The sequence below is a fragment of the Filicampus tigris genome, chromosome 9 (assembly GCF_054856515.1).
Source record: "Filicampus tigris isolate MCC_2025a chromosome 9, RoL_Ftig_1.0, whole genome shotgun sequence".
Lineage (NCBI taxonomy): Eukaryota > Metazoa > Chordata > Actinopteri > Syngnathiformes > Syngnathidae > Filicampus > Filicampus tigris.
The window spans coordinates 11,965,847-11,984,997 of record NC_141225.1 but is presented as its reverse complement, the minus strand read 5'-3'; the positions used below and the strand labels follow the sequence as shown (position 1 = coordinate 11,984,997).

Below are 19,151 nucleotides of genomic sequence, written 5' to 3'. Positions count from 1 at the left end.
TATAAACAGGTGAAAACAGTTTATGATGATGAAATAACTGTGGCTTCACCTGCTAATCAGTGTGCACTCTTCACCTTTTGGGGTGTACAGTGGACCCCCGTGTACCCACGGTTCAGCACACCCAGATTTACCGATCTGCAGATTTTTATTTAATATAGATATATTTTGGGGGAGAGCAACCCTGGGTTTTTGTGAAAAATTATTTGAGGTTTATCCCTCTTTTTACCAAGAATTTTGTGGGTTAGAAAAAAACTTCCCCAATGTATTCATAATGGGTAACAATTATACACCGATTTTTGCTATTCGCAGGCTGGCTCAGTCCCTAAAAAAATATAATAAAACAAATCGTTTGTAAACAAGGTTGTTCGTAAACCAAGGTAAGAAATTAAAAATCTAAAAACTAACATTTGTGCACCATTATTAATTCATTGTACTGCTCCGTCAGGAGTGAGTCCTTTTGCCACAAGGGGGTGTACTTGAGATAAGTAATTTGTTCGGTGATCACACTCGTAACTCAAAATACTAATTACAGTATTTCAGATTAAATGATATTACAAAACTAATTAATTGCATGATGAAATTTTGTTGTGTTATTCCTTTTAAAATTTGGGGTTTCAGTTTAATTTCTAACTTACACCTGTAGATGTATTTTGGGGAGTTTCAGTTTTCCTTTTATATTAAATTGCTTTCCCCCCATTATTTTCATTATTTGGGGCTTTCCATTTCATTATGGATTCAAATATATGAACTATTTTCTTGTTGGAATATTTCTTATATGTCACCTACTAAACTAGACAAAGCTCAGTTTTGATTTTGGGGGTTTTGTGGTGAAAAACAAGTGAACGGCATCCTGCTGAGAGCTCTTTGTGTTCTGAATGTGCTCCCTTTGGTAGAAATCAAAATGTTAGAAGCGGCTCTCAGTAGGATGCCTTGCAGTTCTACACCACATATGGCAGAGTACCACATTAGAAAAGATTGTTACAAGTTAACATAAAATGGAAAATGAAATTCATAAGTATGTGAAATGAAATGGGAAATCTGAAATTAATAAAAACAATCACAAAACAAATATTTAAATTCAGCAATTAAAACTTTTTTTTTTTACTCATGCTATGACGTAATTGCAAAGTATTATGTGATCTGACTAATATAATACATTTGCTTAAAAAACGTTAATTCAGCCTCGCGTGGAGTTTTGACTGTGTTTTACATGAGCACAGGCGGACACCTAGTGGTCAGTCGTGAACGTTTACTTCCGTGACCTAACAATAGGAGGCAGTATCATAATTTAAAGCCGAGTCGACGCTCATTTATTTACTTCCGCATTCGACCTTCTTTCTCTTCCGGTTGTCGTCTGTTCGTGCAGAAGGTATCCAACCTCTTTCCTGAAGATGTACTTGTTAAATCTCCATCAATCTGCGTTTGTTTGCCGCGTTTGTACACAAACAGTGACTGGGTTTGATAGAGCACGTTACAAAGCACACGTTTGATGCACTATTTTATTCATACGATCCCTTTTAAAAAGGTTAAGTTAGTGTGAAGTAGTGTTCGTGCTCGTAGCATTAGCAAGCGTTAAAATGATCTGGTGACAATATGCCACACGTAATCTATTGAGTTTTAAAACAAAAGCCGCACGTTTCGCTGCTAACTTGATGTTGGTATGATGATACTTGTTAAAAGAAATACTTTTCTGCTTTTTAGTTTTCTTCCTGTCGGGCCGTGTAGCAAAGCGTAGTAACGCTGATGTGGCCAGTAAATATAGCCTTATTGGCATTGTCTAACTCTCTACTTTTTATTTTGGTAGGTGAACTAGAATCGCAATGGCAAAGTCGAAGAACCACACGACACATAACCAGTGTAAGTATTTATTCTGTCACGTCAACCCTCCCAGATAACGGGCTAGCTTATATGAAAGAGTTCCTGTTTTTTTTCACCCACACACCACAACTTAAGTTGTTCTCTATGTAATATACATGACCTGCCCTGCTCTCCCTCCGCAGCTCGTAAAGCCCATAGAAACGGCATCAAGAAGCCCAGATCCCACCGCTATGAGTCCTTGAAGGGGGTATGTACTCTGCCACATCGGCAAAACTGCAACTAGGTAGTCTAGTGAGCACGATGCTCGCTTTTTTCTTACGCTGGGTCTACACTGAAACCTTGCAGCAACACATTTAAACTTCGTTTCAAAGTGGCACATTTAGGACATGTGCCATGATGGAAACGGGTACCTCGAGATTTTAGTTACGCCTCTTCCAAATGTGGATACTGCAGTTACGCCTCTTCCAAATGTGGATAAAATATACATATTGGCAGTTCTCCTGTGACATCACAAACTACAATGTAGAAGGGCGACACATTCTGTGTTTGGTTTTGTTTGGGTAGCAAAGCCTTACGATCTGAGCTCAGATTTGAGATGTCCCGTCCCAATCAAAGCCTGTCATAGATATAAATGTATCTAGACAGAGCACATGCTACTTTTCAGTAGGGCCAGAGCTATGCAATAGTAATTGAATGTTCTAATGAATATTCTGTCAAATACTGTCACCTTCCTAAAAATAATGGCCCATGTCACTTTTTTCATTATATTTTTCCCAGAAAACATGAAAAACTGAACCAAATACTGATGACTTTGTTTGTTAATAAGTTCATTCCAGGAGTACAATTCAATGATCGGTTTAACGGAGGATGCACACGATTTTAGCAGAAGTGGTGGCTTTATTCAGTATTTGGTTAAAACATTTTTTTCCTTGGTTAAGGAGCAATTGTGAACACACTAGAGAAAATAATGCATTCCATTTAATAATGAATAACCGTTTGTTCTGCTTTTTCACGGTATTCAACATTTTTCTCCCTTAGAATCGTGCATAGAAGCAAACTGTATTTTCCTGTTTAGAAACGTTTCCAGTGAAGTAATTTCAAATACAGAAGTAAATAAAACACATTCAAACTAAACGTTATGTTAAATGTTCTGTATGCTGTGTGTGTTATTGTTGAGTTTTTGTGACTGCTCATGGCGCTTGTGGAGTGAAGGGTTCGGTTGGGTGTGTGTATCGGGGTGTTTGATGGGTTCATTGAATGTAAACATAGCCATGCAGCATATGTGGAACTTGAAAATTACACGGAAATAGATCAATTAATTGGCCGCTCGGACCCAGTGTGTTAATGTTGGAACTTTTGGCTCACCACTTGCATGATTAATTTGGGACAGTTTTCAACAAACTCGCCCATTTCCATTTACTCATCTTCTAGCTTGTGCATTTAATCTTTACGTTACGTGACAGAGACAAGTTGACATGTGTTAAGAGTCAGTTATAGATTAATGTAACGGAGATAATACGGTCAGTTTTCAAAATAACATTTTTCAGCCTTGAATAATAAACCCGGAAGTTACTGTATGTTTTTTTTTTTTCTTTCTTTCATCTGTGCAGCCCGCCGAGGCCCGGTCCAAAGTGGCCTGCGGCCGGGCCGGGCACCGGTGCTAGGTTGGGGGTGGGGGGGGGGGTTGTATATCAAACTGTAGGGGTGTAACAAAAAAATTTTGAATCAGAAAATCGTCTTTTGATTTTAAAGATGCGAGTGCATTGAATCGTTCCACTTTAAAATATAGTGAGCTACGCAGAGAATCATTTTATTGGATGGATGTATCTTTAGAAGGAAATGGCACATTTACAATACTGACTCAGTCAAATGTATGTAATTGAAAACAAAAATATAATTGCATCATAAGCTCTCGAACTGACCCGTACACTATCGATTCATAATCGCACTGAGTCAAACCGAATCTCAAAAACTGTATCGAATCGTCTTTTGTGAAGAGCTGCGCACCCTCTATTAGACTGGCTATATGAAATGAAGTTACAACCCCCCCCCCCCCACTTTCATATTTGCAATGGTTTGTTGTTTATCATTGTCTTGTTTATTGTTTCTCAAGAGTTTTATTTCTTCGTTTGCAGGTGGACCCCAAATTCCTGAGGAACATGCGCTTTGCCAAGAAGCACAACAAAAAGGGCTTGAAGACAGCGGGGAAGGCCGCAGCAGCCGCCCCTCAGAAATGATCTGTCTGCTCGTTACCCATCGTGCTACCATCACAATAAAGCAATGCTGTAACAAACACTCTTACTTGGTGTGATTTCTCTTTTGTACTCTATGTCAAAAGGCTGTCAATAGGAGGGTTAATGTAAGGGATGGAAAACACTATTGGTCTAATGTTAATAACTTCATTATAATGTAGATGGATATGGTCTATAAACAACCTGGACTATTATTGTTACATCTTGAAAAACTCGTATTGCATTATGAAGTACATGGCCGTTGTCCCTGTGTAACCGCACCTCATGTAACATTTCAAACAAGAATGATAACTTTTAAGGACACCTAAGAGAAATTGTAATGACAACTTACTAGAACGAATGTTAACCCTTTCCACAGTATAGTTGAAGTTTGTTTCTCGGAGGGGTCGTTCAATGGACTCCGGAGTATCGAGGTATAATGCAGTTGGGCACATTACTCGTAATTTATGCATAAAAACACAACCACAGCGCCGCAAATGGAAGTACGACCCTGAAAAATATGAATGATTTGTTAACAGCCTTGAGTGGATGTTGAGATTGATATACAGCCTGCGGCATTAGTTATCAAATTAAAATCTCTAGAAATTCCGACTAGCCTTTGATACATTGAACGTTACATCAAGTCTGCCAGTGTCGTCACTTCCGCTTACGCTGACATCAACTTGCATCATTTCTCGTGTCTTGTCAGCCGGAGGTGGACAGCATGTGAGTAAACCATTCAGACCAACACAGCGTCAAATAAATGGTCGGCTATCTCCACGCTTGTGGCAAATTCTGCAGCTTTGTGTGTAACTTGAACGCTTTCCTCTCACCAACGCCCCGGCGCTTTATGTTTCTAGCTAACTAACTTAAACATTGACCAGCTAACTTAGCACGCTAGCTAACTTCAAAGAAGCGTCATTACTGAGAAGTGAACTTGAAGCAAGCTTTTCTGTGCGTATGAGATTTTAATGTACATCATTTTTTTCAACGTTGGCTGGTGTGTTGACAAATTGTGGACAGCTAGTTGACTTGTTAGCACTCCTAGAACAACAAATAAACACAAAGGCATGTTGAATTAGAGTAAATCAAACAGTCAGGTTCCTGTTCAAAAGAGCACTTTTTTTTGTAATTTAGTGGCTACAATAACTAACTCTGATGCTGCCACTCAATGATTTACTGATGTGCTCTCATGTCGAGTGGGGGGAAAAAAGAAAGTTAAAACCCATTAGTTTTAGGCAATCATTCCAGTAAGACTATAAAATGAGTTTTAAATTTGTGATTTCATGTATTCAGACATTTTGTATTTTCTGGTGTTAAATGATACACAAAATGTGATTCTGTGTTCTATATATGTATGAATGATTGTATCTTAACTGTGAAGCACTTGTGAAAAGTGCTACATAATAAAGTTTACTTGCTTAATGTGCATGACGTGATGTCTTGTTGATGGGCAGACACCATCATGGTGGAGCCGGTGCCCGAATCCATCAACTTTCCCTCGCAAGAGGAGAAGATCCTGCAGCTGTGGAAAGACAAGGACTGTTTTTACGAGTGTCTCAAACAATCCAAGAACAGGCCCAGGTGAGCGAATGGAAGCGTCTCAGTCTTAAATAAAGCCGTGACACTTCTTGTCTAACAAGTTGTTGATGACTGTTTTCACTTTTATTGAGAAGAGTGGAATTAGCCTCAGGCCTGATTCACACCGCATGGTTTAAGCATATTATATGTATAAAAACTCTGCACCTGAGAAACCCCATACTCATGAATGGCAAAAGTGATGTCAGTGACATAACCTCAGGTTATGAACGACCCTGTTTACAAACAATTCAGGCTGCACACAACATTTTCATAGAAAAATGACCTCTGTTTATGATCTAGTTAAAAACGGCCTTGGCATGGACAAGCAGATGGATCTACAATTTTCTTATCGAGCTGTGTTACCATTGGCTTTGTGCATAACACATAGCTGTAAAATTGCAAAAAGTTGTATCCTTCTGTGGCTTAAGACGAAGTTCTTCCTGCGCAACCTCGATTAGCCAATCACAACTTAGTGTGATTGATGTGGTAGCCTGAGAGAAGTCAAAAAATCATTTTAAAGGGGCCATATCATGCTAAATCAACTTTTTGGAGCTTTTAGTCATGTTAAAATAATAATCCCTCGACCAAAATGGTGTTTTCCTCCATTCGCCCACCTTGGAGCTTTCCTGCTCTCTAAGCACCAGCCCCTGCCGATCCAAGGACTGGGTCCTCCCTTTTCTATGTCACAAAATAAAAAGCTACCCCCGTACTGTCCCTGCGGACATCCCCCCCCCCCCCCCACACACACACTTTTTCAAGCAGCCAGAGGGCAGCCTACAAGCGTGTATAGGAAAGAGGTGTTATGAGTGGCCACCTCGCCAAGGCGTCAGCTTCTCTGGCGGCAGACCATTCCGCGCAGCTGTTTGTCTGATTGTCATTTCTCAGACGCCTGCACGGTGAACCCTGGCCAGTATAAAAGTGGATTGGCCGGGAGATGATCTATCATGACGCTGAACAATCGCTAACATTGGCATGACCTGACGATCATAGCACTTAAACGTCCACTCATTAAACTCTAATAAAAATGTGAACATTTTGGCCAAACCTCATCCACTGTAGATGACTTAATTGCATTCACATAAGGTGGAAGTCAACGCAAACATTTTTTTTTCAAGAATATGTTCTATGCAAGTCCACTAATTGAAACAGGGCATTCTGATAAATATTGCGTTTGTAGAATAAGTATTAATCCACTCGTTTTTAGCCATCTCTGGGGGTGGCCATTTTGTCTTCTGTCGACTGAAAATGACATCACAACTGCTCACAACGACCAATCACGGCTCAGATTCAGAAAACAGGTCAGCCGTGATTGGTCGTTGTGAGCCATTGTGATGTCATTTTCAGTCGACAGAAGACAAAATGGCCGCCCCTCGAGAAGAAATATGTTTGGGTTGACCTCCGCTTTAATTGCGATACCAATATCCCCCCCCCCCCCCCCCCCCCCCCCCCCCCCCCACCAGGTACACTTTCTATGACGGCCCACCGTTTGCCACGGGCCTACCCCACTACGGTCACATCCTCGCGGGCACCATCAAAGACATTGTCACCCGCTTTGCCCACCAGAGTGGCTTCCATGTGGATCGGCGCTTCGGCTGGGATTGCCACGGCCTGCCTGTGGTAAAAAACGCTGTCTATTGTTGCTTTCAACTCTCATCCTCCCCAAAGCCTTATCAGCTGTGTGTTTTATAGGAGTATGAGATCGATAAGACCTTGGGAATCACGGGCCCTGACGATGTAGCCAAGATGGGCATTGCCGAGTACAATAAGCAGTGTCGAAAAATCGTCATGAGATACTCCAACGAGTGGGAGGTGAGTGCGTGGAAGAAGTAAGAGAGTTTGTTGTGTTTTGGGAACTGCCAAATGTGGAACTTGGGAACGCTGTGTCGTTGGTCACCGCCAGGTCTCGGTCAATCGAATGGGCCGATGGATCGACTTCAAAAACGACTACAAGACTCTCTACCCGTGGTTCATGGAGACTGTCTGGTATGTTTGGCTGGCAAGAACACCAATTTTCCACACATTGCTTATGACTCAAAGCGGAGGTTGGTAAAGTAGCCAACAGTTGTAGTTTAGTACGAATACTGTTACTTTACTATAAAATGATTCAAGTAAAAGTAAAAAGTAGTCCTCCAAATCATTTACGTAAACACGTGAAAACACTACTCAAGTATTGAGTAACTGCGGAGAATTTTCTGATTATTTGCATTTACAGTAAAATAGGAATGTGCAACTTCAGATATTGCCTAGCAATCCATCACTTTAACTACTATTAACGAATAACTCGCTATAAAATTGAATAAATAAAGGCCAATTTTTTTTTCAGATGCTGATGCAAATTTTGGGGCAGGAAAAAAATACTGACTACCAATTAATTGGCTGATTAATTAAAAAAAAAAAAAAAGTATAATGTATGAAATAATTCTGCTTTCAGGTGGGTGTTCAAGCAGCTGTACGACAAGGGTCTGGTGTATCGTGGTGTCAAGGTCATGCCTTTTTCCACTGCGTGCAACACACCGCTCTCCAACTTTGAATCCCACCAGAACTACAAGGTCGGCACAACCCTCACATCTTAAACAGTACACAGTAGGTCACGACAGACAGAAAAAAAGTCAACTTTTTCATCATGTTTTATTTCAGGACGTCCAAGATCCATCGGTCATCGTCAATTTCCCGCTGCTCGACGATGACGATGTGTCTTTGATCGCGTGGACCACCACCCCGTGGACACTGCCCAGCAACCTGGCCCTGTGTGTCAACCCAGAATTGTCTTATGTTAAGGTCCAAGGTAAGGGTCTTGACACCAAATATGGAATTATATGTAAAAATCTTGTTTCAGCCATGGCTTGATTATTATGCACATGAGTGTTTTTTTTAAGAATTTTTTACAATAAAATTAGGATCTTCTAATGACCATTGTTGCGTTGGCTCCTGTCAGTGTGGCCAGTAAAGTAGAACCTGCCTGATGAGTGCCATCAGGCTGTCATAACCAGTGGGATACAGCAGGGGGCACTGTTGAAGCACTGAGCAAATGACTCAGTAACTGCACCGCCTGTGCTGCATGGGAGACCGCCTTGGAATACCAATGATTTTTTTTTTCTTCTTCTTTGCATCAATTCAGTCGCTTTTTATCCCTCATCCTCCTCGCTTCATCTCCATCCAACATTTTCTGCCCGTTTGCCTTCACCCTCCACCTGTTTTTGACCCGGCGTCGCTCTTATGTTCGCCGTGTCTCTCCTCTCTCGGTCTTTTGTCAGCCCCTGCAGGTCCGAGCCTCGCAATCATCTGTCACGCCAATGACGCGTAGGAATGTCTTCTTTTCCCCACGCTGCTCCTATCTCTCTTCCCTAAACCTTTTAATTCCTCATTTTGGTGTTTTGGGACCATTCTGGTTCCCCCGACTGCAACGCCTCCACCAGCTCATGTCGCCAGTTGAGCAGTCTCACCGCACGGCCATGGAGTCCTTACCCGACCTTGACTTTTTGTGGCTGTGGCCTCGTTGTTACCAAGCAGGATTCGACACCCCCAGTTAGAGCCCCCCCTTCGATTTGGCAGATATGCGGAGAGGAGCATAACACGGTTGCTGTTTATCACACATGAAACAGGGATCAATAAACATAAATCACTCGTGTCAGGGCCATTTGTCCCAGCTTTCAAAAATTAAGCAGAGCGTGAGAAAAATCATCAGTCACATGTCGCGTATGTAGACAGCTTAGAAGCCACTAACGAGGAGGAATTGATTTGCAATGGCCGCTAAGCGTTCAGTGTCACACTATTTGCCGGATGACCAAGTATTCTTTGTCTTGCAAATCCTCCTTCCAAGGTGTTCCAATTTCAAAACACATTTTCCCATGTGAAGTAAACTAAGTAATAACCGTTATTTAGTATTTTAACTGTTTAGGCAATGTTTTAAGAAGGGGTGTTCCAATCATGGTTTTATGCCACCGATTCCGAGACCGATTATCCATGAGTGTGATCGTCCAATACTGATCACATGGATTAGCTGCACATTTTTCAATTTTAGAGCTGCTCACTAACGATTACAGTATTTTAATGATCAATTAATATTCCTATTATTTTTTTGGTGTTAATTTACCATCCAAATTTTCATCCCTTTATTATTCAAAAACAGGACATTATTTCAAATTGACAGAAGAAAATGAACATTTGATCTGTTTTGGAAAGGGGCAGATGCAGCTACACTGCAATCAGGCTGCTCTCTAGTTGGCTGCAGGCTGCAAAGTACGAGCTGCAGGTGATCGTTTTTTTGTGATCAGCAATGAAAGGAAATAATCGACATATGCCGATCGCATGCTTTGTCAAAGAAATCAACCGATCACGATCGGAGCACCATTAACACCGTTAGAGTAATGTTCCATTAACCTAATGGCTTAATCACCCAAGTCATTTTTTGAATGTTTTCAGTTCGTTTTTGGCCAAGACATTCTTCGGTGGAGAGTATTGGCGCTTGTTCTTTTGCGGCTTCAATTGGTTGCATGTTTACAACAGCTCCGTTTTGAATGAGCACAGAATTTCGGCACTTGGCAAATTCGCCACCATGTGACTTCACCACTTGTCTACAAAGCTACGACTGCGAGAAGCTACAACCGCAAAGAACTTCACCCCAAAATGTGAAGCCGAATGCTGATGTTAAAATGAAGTGAAGCGAGAGTGACGACTAAATGGGGTGGCAGAATTAATGCAATCTTTCGCTATATGTGACTCGTCAACAGATGAACTATCGGCTGTTAGAAAAATACAGTTGCTCGTAGGGCTGTGCAATTAATCGAAATTCAATTTTCAATTACAATCACGATTATTACACTCCACGGTTACAAAATTAGCATAATTGTAAAAAAACGATTATTAATATGCACTGTTTGTTTACACAAGGAAATCCTACTTGAATCTATAAATTTCCACCTTTTTAAAATTTTATAATAACCCATTTTTATAAATTTTGTTTGGTCTTAAAGGAACTTACATAATTATAATGTTTCAAAGAAACTTGTCTTCATTTTTATTTTTAAGCATGTTCTTGTTTTGTACCCCAAAAATAAATGATCGTTTGAATAATCGTGATTTCAATTATTACCAAAATAATCGTGATTCATATTTTTGTCATAATCGCGCAGCCCTAGTTGCTCGTATACGTTCAAACTCCGCTTGTAGCAAATGTGAGTGAAGTCATGCACGCAGTTATTGGAGATTTCAGTCTTGCTCCTCTCATCTAGAAACAACATGTGCACTAAGAGGCAATAAAACTCTGCCCCTCCTCTATCCTAAATGCCATTGTAAAGGGCGCTTGTATATTTTAATTAGAAAAGAAAATTTTTGTTAGTTATTTATGGTTGTATTATTGTTAAAGTGCTATACAATATAAATAAAGTTGTGGTGAATGTGAATTTCCTCTTTGCCATCAAGGTGTGGTGACATCAAAAAAGCAAACTAGCTAAAGAAAACGCAAAACAATGCTGTAGAGTTGAAGGGGAAGGCAACCCATTTTTTTCAAGAATATGTTCTATGCTGGCCCACTAGTTGAAACAAGGCATTCTGATTAATATTGCGTTTGTGGAATAAGAGTAATCCACCCGTTTTTAGCCATCTGAGGGAGCGGCCATTTTGTCACTTACTGTCAATTGCAAATGACATCACAGTTGCTCAGGGCTCATGTAACGACCAATCATGGCTCACCTGTTTTCTGAAGCTGAGCCATGATTGGTCGTTACATGAGACCTGAGCAGTTGTGATGTCGTTTTCAGTCGACAGAAGTGACAAAATGGCCGCTCCCTGAGATGGCTAAAAACGGGTGGATTACCTCTTATTCCACAAACGCAATATTAATCAGAATGCCTTGTTTCAACTAGTGGGCCAGCACAGAACATACTCTTGCCAAAAAAAAAAAAAAAAAAATTGCTTGACTTCAACTTTAATCATTTCCTGCTTACTGAGCTAAAGTCAAACAAGATCTGGTGACATCATATATGATGTTTTTTGGACTTGCATTATTTTGAGCATTTTGGTTTAACTCTGACTTACAGAACCACTTATCCATCATTTTCTTGAGTAATGCCAAGAGGCCTGAATTTAAATAATCTAAATGAACCTATTATACGGTAACAGCTTCGCCGAAGGTCACCTTTTACTTTTTTTTTTTTTTTTCTTTTCTTTTTCTCTTTCAGATAACACCACCAAGAAGACGTACATCATGATGGAGGCCCGGTTGGGTGCGCTGTTTAAGTTGGAGAGCGAGTACACGCTCCTGGACAAGTGAGTGCTCAAAGAGCCACTTTTCAAACATGCAAGAGAGTGAGTCATGCGTCCCTTTTAGAGGTAGATAATTAAACACAAGTCCCTCTAAGCTCCCTAACACAACTGCAAAAAGCATTTGTGTAAAATCCTGCCAAAAGCTTGCAGAATTTCATTTGCAAATGAAACTAGTAATTTTAATGTAGTCAAACATTTTGTTACATTGTATCACACTTTGTTCCACTGTTGCAAAAAACCATACATGTAAATATGACCCGTCTTAAAACCGACACAACACTTTAACTCTTTAACTGCCAGATATGTTCAGACCCTCTTTTATCCTAACGTTTGAAAAAAATATATAATTTTCTGGGATTGAATGGCTGGGCTGTGAAAAGACATAAAAACATTTTTGGCAGTGAATGAGTTAATGTAAGCCTAAAAGGACCGTCCAGTATTTATATGCAATTAATATGATATTTCATCTGTTGTGTCAATATTTTCTTAACTCATTCACTGCCATTGACTAATTTATTTGTCTTTTCACAGTCCAGCCATTCAATCCCAGGAATTTATCTAATTTTTTTTTTCACATTTTTTCAAATGTTAGGAAACTCAGAGCATTGTTCATATGTGTTGTTTGGCTATTCATAGTGCCTCGAAAAAAAAGGAGTGCCAGAGGGTCAGTGCGTCAGGCAGTACAGACGGAAATGGTTCAAGCATGAGCTGCTGGGAAGTTTATGGGAGGAGATCCCACTTTGAATCTCTGAGCACACCAACACATGCTGTCAGAGTAGCGTTAATCGGTTGTACATAATTAAAATCAGATCAGATGTAGGAAAATCACGTTTTAATTTTCTTTCCTTTTTTTTTGGAGCGGGGGGGGGGGGGGTGGAATTAATCATTGTCTATACTATATGTACTCTGCGATTGAGTCCAAGCCATGCCCTGCCCAACCCGAAACCAGTTGGGATGGGCGCCAGTCACCCTATAATGAGGACAAGCACAAGAGAAGATGGATAACGGATGGGTTTATTGGCTTGAGTTCTCCCAACTTCTCCTGTATTGTTTTCTGAAAACTTTTGCTTGTGCTCTGCCTGACGTGTGACTTTGAAGTGTGTTCCTTGCCTTTCCAGATTCCCAGGCAAAACGCTGAGTGGAAAAAAGTACAAGCCACTTTTCAATTACTTTGCCAAGGTTGGTAAACTCTGTGGCTGTCTCCTACTTTTATGTATTGGCTACAAAATGAAAACACTCTTTTATACATTTTTTTTTTTTTTTTTTTTTGACCTGCCCAACCACATACTGGCATTATTGATATATTTTTGTCCTTTAAATCTCTTGTCTGTTTCTGCACCTTTTAATCTCAGTGCAGTGAGAAAGGAGCATTCCAGGTGGTGACGGATAACTATGTCAAGGAGGAAGAGGGCACCGGAGTGGTCCATCAGGCACCGTACTTTGGAGCTGTAAGTACTGTTGCGGATTTGTCTTTGTCCGTATCGGAGAACACAATCCATTCAATTCGAATCTGTTACGAATTCACAATCCCATACAAATAAAGTCATGATTGAAATAATTTGTTCTATTGTAAATAAAAGTCATTTAAGTGACATTTTTAACACTCATAATCGTAATCATTTATCTTCTTTCTGGACACAGATTTGGGTATTGTCAAAAAAATGTCCCAAACAGGCAGGTTCGCGCTTCAAAATGAAATGTGGTTCACTTTTAATTCTGCGTTCCTTCTACCGGTACTTTTCTTATTAGCTATACTTGTACTGAGTCACCAGAACACTGATATACTGCCTGTAAACACTTTCTCATATTTCCCACATTGGCACCCATATGTGGTGGGATCACTTTTTATTTGGCATTCCTCCAAATTGTTCAACTTTAGTGTGTTCCTTTTTGGAGGTTCCGCTGCGATTCGCAAATGTGCTCCTGACATCTTTGATTGTCTTTTTATCAATCCAGGCTTTGAGCAATTGACCCGTAGATTATGTTTTCATAGTGACAAATCAGATGAAAGAAGAGTGTTTGATCCTTTTTGGGAATCTCATTTGTGTATAATGTTTAAGACTTATATTGGGGGAAAGAAGCCAATGTTGCTCAGCTATCTGCTATTGGGTAAAAAAAGAAAAAGTCTTTGTTTGGCGGTGAGTCGCCGTCACACCCACTCGTTCATCTTTCGGACCTTGAGTGTCAAGTATTGTAATCGTGCTTCCATGCACATATTTTAGAGATGGCAGATCAATGCATTTATTTTGCCTTAGAAGCCGCGTTTCCATTTTTTTTTTCCCCCACGCTAATGTCCTGCCGCTGAGATGCCGAAGGACGGCGTTAGCCATCCATCTTGTGTCACTTGACAGGCTGTTTGAATACAGAATACATTTACAGTTGGAGCGCAATCAGCTCCTTGGCGCTGAGCTGTCACATAGCAGCAGCAGCAGCAGCGTTTTGTTTTTTTAGCTTTGCAAACACGCTATTTAGTAGGGAGTCGTAAGGTGCCATTATGCAACCCGCCAAAATGGCTGGGTAATTACTTATTTTGAGTTGAATGTATTTCATGGAGATGTAATGTAACCAGGCAGGTGATCTAACATTTATTACAACACACTCAATGACTTTTACAATATTTTATAGTGACTAACAATGTGAAAGAGATGAATTAGCATCATCAATGGTTGAATGTGTGTCCAATTTTCCACGTAGGACGATTACAGGGTGTGCACTGAATACAGAATCATCCAGAGGGACCAAGCGCCGATCTGCCCCGTGGACGCCTCCGGCTGCTTCACTTCAGAGGTCACCGATTTTGCGGGACAGTACGTCAAAGTGAGTGAGGCGTCAGCCCTTTACCTCTCTTGTTAGCTCGGTGGACATTTCTTTGACAGTAAACCCGGAATAATATTGACACCTGGCTTAATTCCAGCATTTATTTTCTCCACTTTGAGCTGAGCAGATGACAACTTTTTCTTTCTAGCCACTGCTCACCGTTGCTCTCTTTGTCTAGAAAATGCATTTTTGATAAGGACTGATGATCTTTTTCTATTTGCTCTGAAGTATTTCATTTATTTTTCATTGTTGTCTTTTTGAGCTATGAGTAAAATATTATTTATTTATTATGTGGAGACAGCCAACAACTAAGATGAGCTGCACAGAAACACATTCACCGGTAATGAAAAAAAAACAAAAAACATTTTTTTTTTTTTTTTTGTGCACCAGGGATCTGGATCTTTTTATAGCATTCACACTTGACCAAACAACCCACGTTATTCCACACTACCTGATTTGACTGCTTACATACTGTGATTTCGTTATACTTTCTGTTGTCATTTTCAAACATGGTCCTTGTCTTTTATTTGTATAAATATCGGGGGCGGCATGGATCAGTGATAGTGGTCGTGTCGGGTTCGATCCCCGGCCATTGTGACCATGTCGAAGTATCCTTGAGCAACATACTGAACCCCCAGTTGCTCCCGATACCATCAGTCATCAGTAGGTAGATGAGGTACAGTGTGAAGCACTTTGAGTACCAAAGGTAGAAAAGCGCTATACAAGTGACAGCCCATTTACCATTTATTTGTATAGTGTTCACACTTAAGTGGACTTAACCACACCAGAGTTCACTTGCAAGCTGATGAGAAACCACCTATTTAGTCCGCTTATTTTGTGTGCATTGAGGTTCAGATGTTCGTGGTCACACTTAAGCAAACGAATTGCATGAGCCAAGCAGTCGCAATGGACAACCTGTGAATCAACACAAACACGGCTTTGTTCAAATCTCCCCTATAAACTTCAGAGCTTGCTGACTATAACGTTCCGAATACAACTATTAAAACAAAGAAGGTAATTTAGACCAAATTGGGGATTACTATTTCCTTGCGGGGCAACTTGCATATCACTCAAGTGCTTGATACACTACTTGACGTTTTCAAAATCATACCTGACCTTAAAATTCTGACACGGTTGTGGCGTGTCTTCATCGATTTAGTATGTTTTCTATTTTTCAAATATCTATTTTAATGAATGACTGATAATTTCACAGTTCATGTAAATGATATCCGTACAGGAACAAGCGTACATTTAAAGTAGCCACACACAATTTTAACATGCCTGCATCGGTGTAGCAGGGAAACCTATTGTCATAGCGCATTGTATACATTCAACGCCATTTTCCTAACACATGCCCGTTGTTGCTAGTGGAAGTTGAAATAGACCTACATCATCTGATCAACTATTTCAAGTCCCTGTGCGATAAGAGCAAGGAGTGAACTGATTGACGCTAACAATAAACAATCGTTAGCGACCATAGCCCTCCTCGTCGTCATCCTCTTTTCAAACGGTAAATCTTGGATGGCGTTTCGAGGCTGTCTGAGACATTCTTTACTGCCGCATAAAAACCCTGCGAGGATTTGGGAATGCCTCAGAAGAAGAGCGAAGCCGAGAACGATTGACAACATGTTGAGCAAATGTTACTCCCAGAATCGTCTGCAAATAAGCAGCCCTGGCAGCAGAGTAAGGGTCCAAAGCCCATCTCCCTCCCAAGGCCCCCAATCCTCTTTGGACGACCGCGGGCCCTCCGGGTTGTGCGTTGCTGCCGTGGAGGTCGGAACAGAGCTGCGCCAGCCAGCCACACGCTAATGAAAAAGAAGAGATGGAGGAGCTCTATGTCAAGTTTGCGGGCTACATTGGCAAGGTGCAGGCCCTGGAGCAGAGGAACGCTGCTCTTCAGGAAGAGCTGGCCAGGCTGCCGGCTTGCAACAAGGGCACCTCTACCGGCATCGCAGAAGAATAGGAGCTAAAGTTTAAAGAGATGCGGGATGTGATTGAGGCCCTGACCAATGAGAAAGGGGCAGCGGATATCGAAAGAGGCTACCTTGAAGAGGAGGCACGAGTGTGGAAACTGAAGCTGGACGAAGAGCTAGCCCTTAAAGAAGAGGCAGAAATAGTATCACGGGAGTTTCGTCAGGATATTGACAACGCCAATCGGCGCATGGCCGAACCGGAGAAGCGCGTCGAGCAGCTCGTGGCCGAGATCAAGTTCCTGAACCAGCTGCACGACGACGAGGTGTCTGACCTGTCGAAGCAGATCGAGGAATCCAAGGCGACCGTCGAGTTGGATGAAGAACGGCCCGACCTCGCCGCCTCTCTTCGCAACATGCGGGCGGAGGTAGAGACCGTCGCGGATCGCAACGTCCAGGAGGCCGAGAAATGGTACAAGGGTAAGTTTGACGCCCTCAAGGAGCACGCCGGCAAGCACGAAGGGACGATGAAAAGCATGAAAGACGAGATTGCAACCTTGCACGGCCAGCTGACATATCTCTAGAGCCAGATTGACGGCCCGAGGGCCCGCAATGCTGGCTTTGAACAGCAACTGGAGGACATGGAGGTGACCCATTTGGATAAAGCAGGCAGCCACAAGGATGTCATCGCTCAGTTGGAGAGCCAGCTCGCCCAGACCAAACTGGAGATGAGCAAGCATCTCCAAGACTACCAGGAGCTTCTGCACACCAAGCTCAAGCCGGACACGGAGATCGCCACCTATAAGAATCTGCTGGAAGGGGAAGAGCTCAGACTCGGAACTACCAAAGATGACTAATTATGTCGAAAGTCAGCCAACAGAGAGCATCGAAGTGATCATCGCCGCTGGTCAGACATTCTAAAACGGGTGGGAAACTGGGTGTCCCCCAAAAATATCAGGCGCCATTTCAATGTTAATGAATTCCTCCATCAATAAGACTAAATGTGTGTGTGAAAATTTAACCTCCTAATCATGTTAAATTTGACAGCATGGAATTTAGTAGGCATGTCTATCACGAGTCGAACAAAAATAGTGTCATGGATATATTCCTGACAACGTAAAGGAAGTTGGACATTCATCGCGGGCTTGGCTGTTTCCCCTTGAAGAGAATTTGTCTCTACACCAAATTTGAACCTTTTGTAAGAGATGAGATGCTAAAAATGCTGTCCGTGTGTTGCCCACCCCTGTTTTAAACGTTGCTTTCCGTTTATGCTCTCACGGATGGGTTTTATTTTCTAAAGGCACTAAATACAGTACACATAGGACATGGCAACCTCCTCTCCCCCCCAGTCAGTTTTCAAATGTTAAATATTCAATGTTGGCAGTCTACATGTCAATCTGAAATGCATAATTCAGTACGAATTTGAAATCCATGTGAAATATACTATCAGTTGGCAGTTACGGAAATGGTGTCATGACCAGCCTGAGCAAGTTGCATCATTTTCCCTGCCTACTCCATGGCCCCATTTTCCCAGCAAATTCCCTTGTTTCCTAGCTCCTTATTGCGTCATATGTGACACCGTTTCCGAAAATAGCCTCCCTTCCATTCGATTGCCTCTCCTCGACTCCTGCCGCCACCCCACCTCCTCCCATTTGTCATCTTTGACAGCCGTAATGTCTCCTTCGTCCTACCTGAGACCGCATGTCCTTTTTCCGGCATGTTGGCCTCATGATGTTGCCTCTCGTCATGACGTCAGTCACTTCCTACAGCTGTCACATTTTTGCAGTCGGTGCTTCTCTTTAACCAAGTTTGGTTTCTTGATAAAACCCTGTTGAGCAGGTGTAAACTAATAAAGATTGAAGTGAGCGCACACAAAGCATAGCATTGATCTTTTGTTGTGTCTCCCCTGGTCCAATTGATCTACTTGTTACTTCAATATCTCATTATAGATGTATAAATTGAGCCAGTTGGGGTAGTTCAAGTTATTAAAGACATACATTGTTTGTACTTGCATTTTTAAAGTACTTCGACCAATGTAACGAAAATCCGTTGTCCACGCAGTAGCTGGCAAAATGTGCCTCACTCACCATATCGCAAGCTGGTGTTCACATTTTAATGAATTAGGGGTCAACTTGGTTGTCAAAAATGTTAACGCAGGCCAAGAGTTTGCTTTTTATGACAAAGGAAATATGAGCCAAGTCTCGCAAAGTGTCCCTTGGTAGAAAGTACACTGTGACCAATTGAATTGTGATGTGAGCATGTTCAGCACATTTCCTTCTTTGTGGTCAGTTTTATATTTTATATTTGTTTTATGGTATATTATAATTCATTTCATTTTATTTTCAGGCACATTTCAGGGCACTCCACCATTCAACATAATTAAAATCAGTACAATAAAATACCAGAATATAAAATATCAATTAAAATGGAAAATGATGTGGGCAACATGAAAGTGAATAAGCAGTCCGGAATAGGTGTGTTATGAGTCTAGTTATGAGTAAAATAAAAAAAAAGTCAATTCATAAATGCA

The 19,151-nt window shown here is 41.3% G+C and overlaps 3 protein-coding genes across 4 annotated transcripts in view; all 3 read left to right on the top strand.

Moving 5' to 3' along the window:
- The first annotated feature begins 1,265 nt into the window (after window positions 1-1,265).
- Window positions 1,266-4,113, top strand: rpl29 (ribosomal protein L29). Its single transcript, XM_086040745.1, has 4 exons — window positions 1,266-1,369; window positions 1,805-1,857; window positions 2,001-2,065; window positions 3,954-4,113. The coding sequence occupies exons 2-4, from the start codon at window positions 1,821-1,823 to the stop codon at window positions 4,053-4,055; spliced, it is 204 nt and encodes a 67-aa protein (XP_085896871.1). The 5' UTR covers window positions 1,266-1,369; window positions 1,805-1,820; the 3' UTR covers window positions 4,056-4,113.
- Window positions 4,114-4,698: 585 nt separating this feature from the next.
- The window catches only part of iars1 (isoleucyl-tRNA synthetase 1), a 47,809-nt gene continuing 33,356 nt past the window's right edge, over window positions 4,699-19,151 (top strand). For both annotated transcript variants that reach the window (XM_086041418.1, XM_086041417.1), the window contains exons 1-11: window positions 4,699-4,775; window positions 5,507-5,633; window positions 7,091-7,247; window positions 7,320-7,439; window positions 7,531-7,613; window positions 8,062-8,179; window positions 8,268-8,415; window positions 11,810-11,897; window positions 13,013-13,073; window positions 13,247-13,342; window positions 14,589-14,711. In XM_086041418.1, coding sequence (XP_085897544.1) covers window positions 5,515-5,633; window positions 7,091-7,247; window positions 7,320-7,439; window positions 7,531-7,613; window positions 8,062-8,179; window positions 8,268-8,415; window positions 11,810-11,897; window positions 13,013-13,073; window positions 13,247-13,342; window positions 14,589-14,711 — 1,113 coding nt within the window. In that variant the 5' untranslated portion in view covers window positions 4,699-4,775; window positions 5,507-5,514. The remainder of the gene's footprint in view (window positions 4,776-5,506; window positions 5,634-7,090; window positions 7,248-7,319; window positions 7,440-7,530; window positions 7,614-8,061; window positions 8,180-8,267; window positions 8,416-11,809; window positions 11,898-13,012; window positions 13,074-13,246; window positions 13,343-14,588; window positions 14,712-19,151) is intronic.
- On the top strand, window positions 16,338-17,478 carry vimr1 (vimentin-related 1). Its single transcript, XM_086041447.1, is given in 2 exon segments — window positions 16,338-16,505; window positions 16,507-17,478. Coding segments are annotated over 2 exon segments (1,140 nt in total).

Bases quoted from the DNA above. Each gene is read 5' to 3' on its own strand.
- rpl29 (XM_086040745.1), top strand. From the start codon at position 1,821: ATGGCAAAGTCGAAGAACCACACGACACATAACCAGT. The intron at 1,858-2,000 runs GTAAGTATTTAT...CTCCCTCCGCAG, and splicing joins CCACACGACACATAACCAGT to CTCGTAAAGCCCATAGAAAC. The intron at 2,066-3,953 runs GTATGTACTCTG...CTTCGTTTGCAG, and splicing joins GCTATGAGTCCTTGAAGGGG to GTGGACCCCAAATTCCTGAG.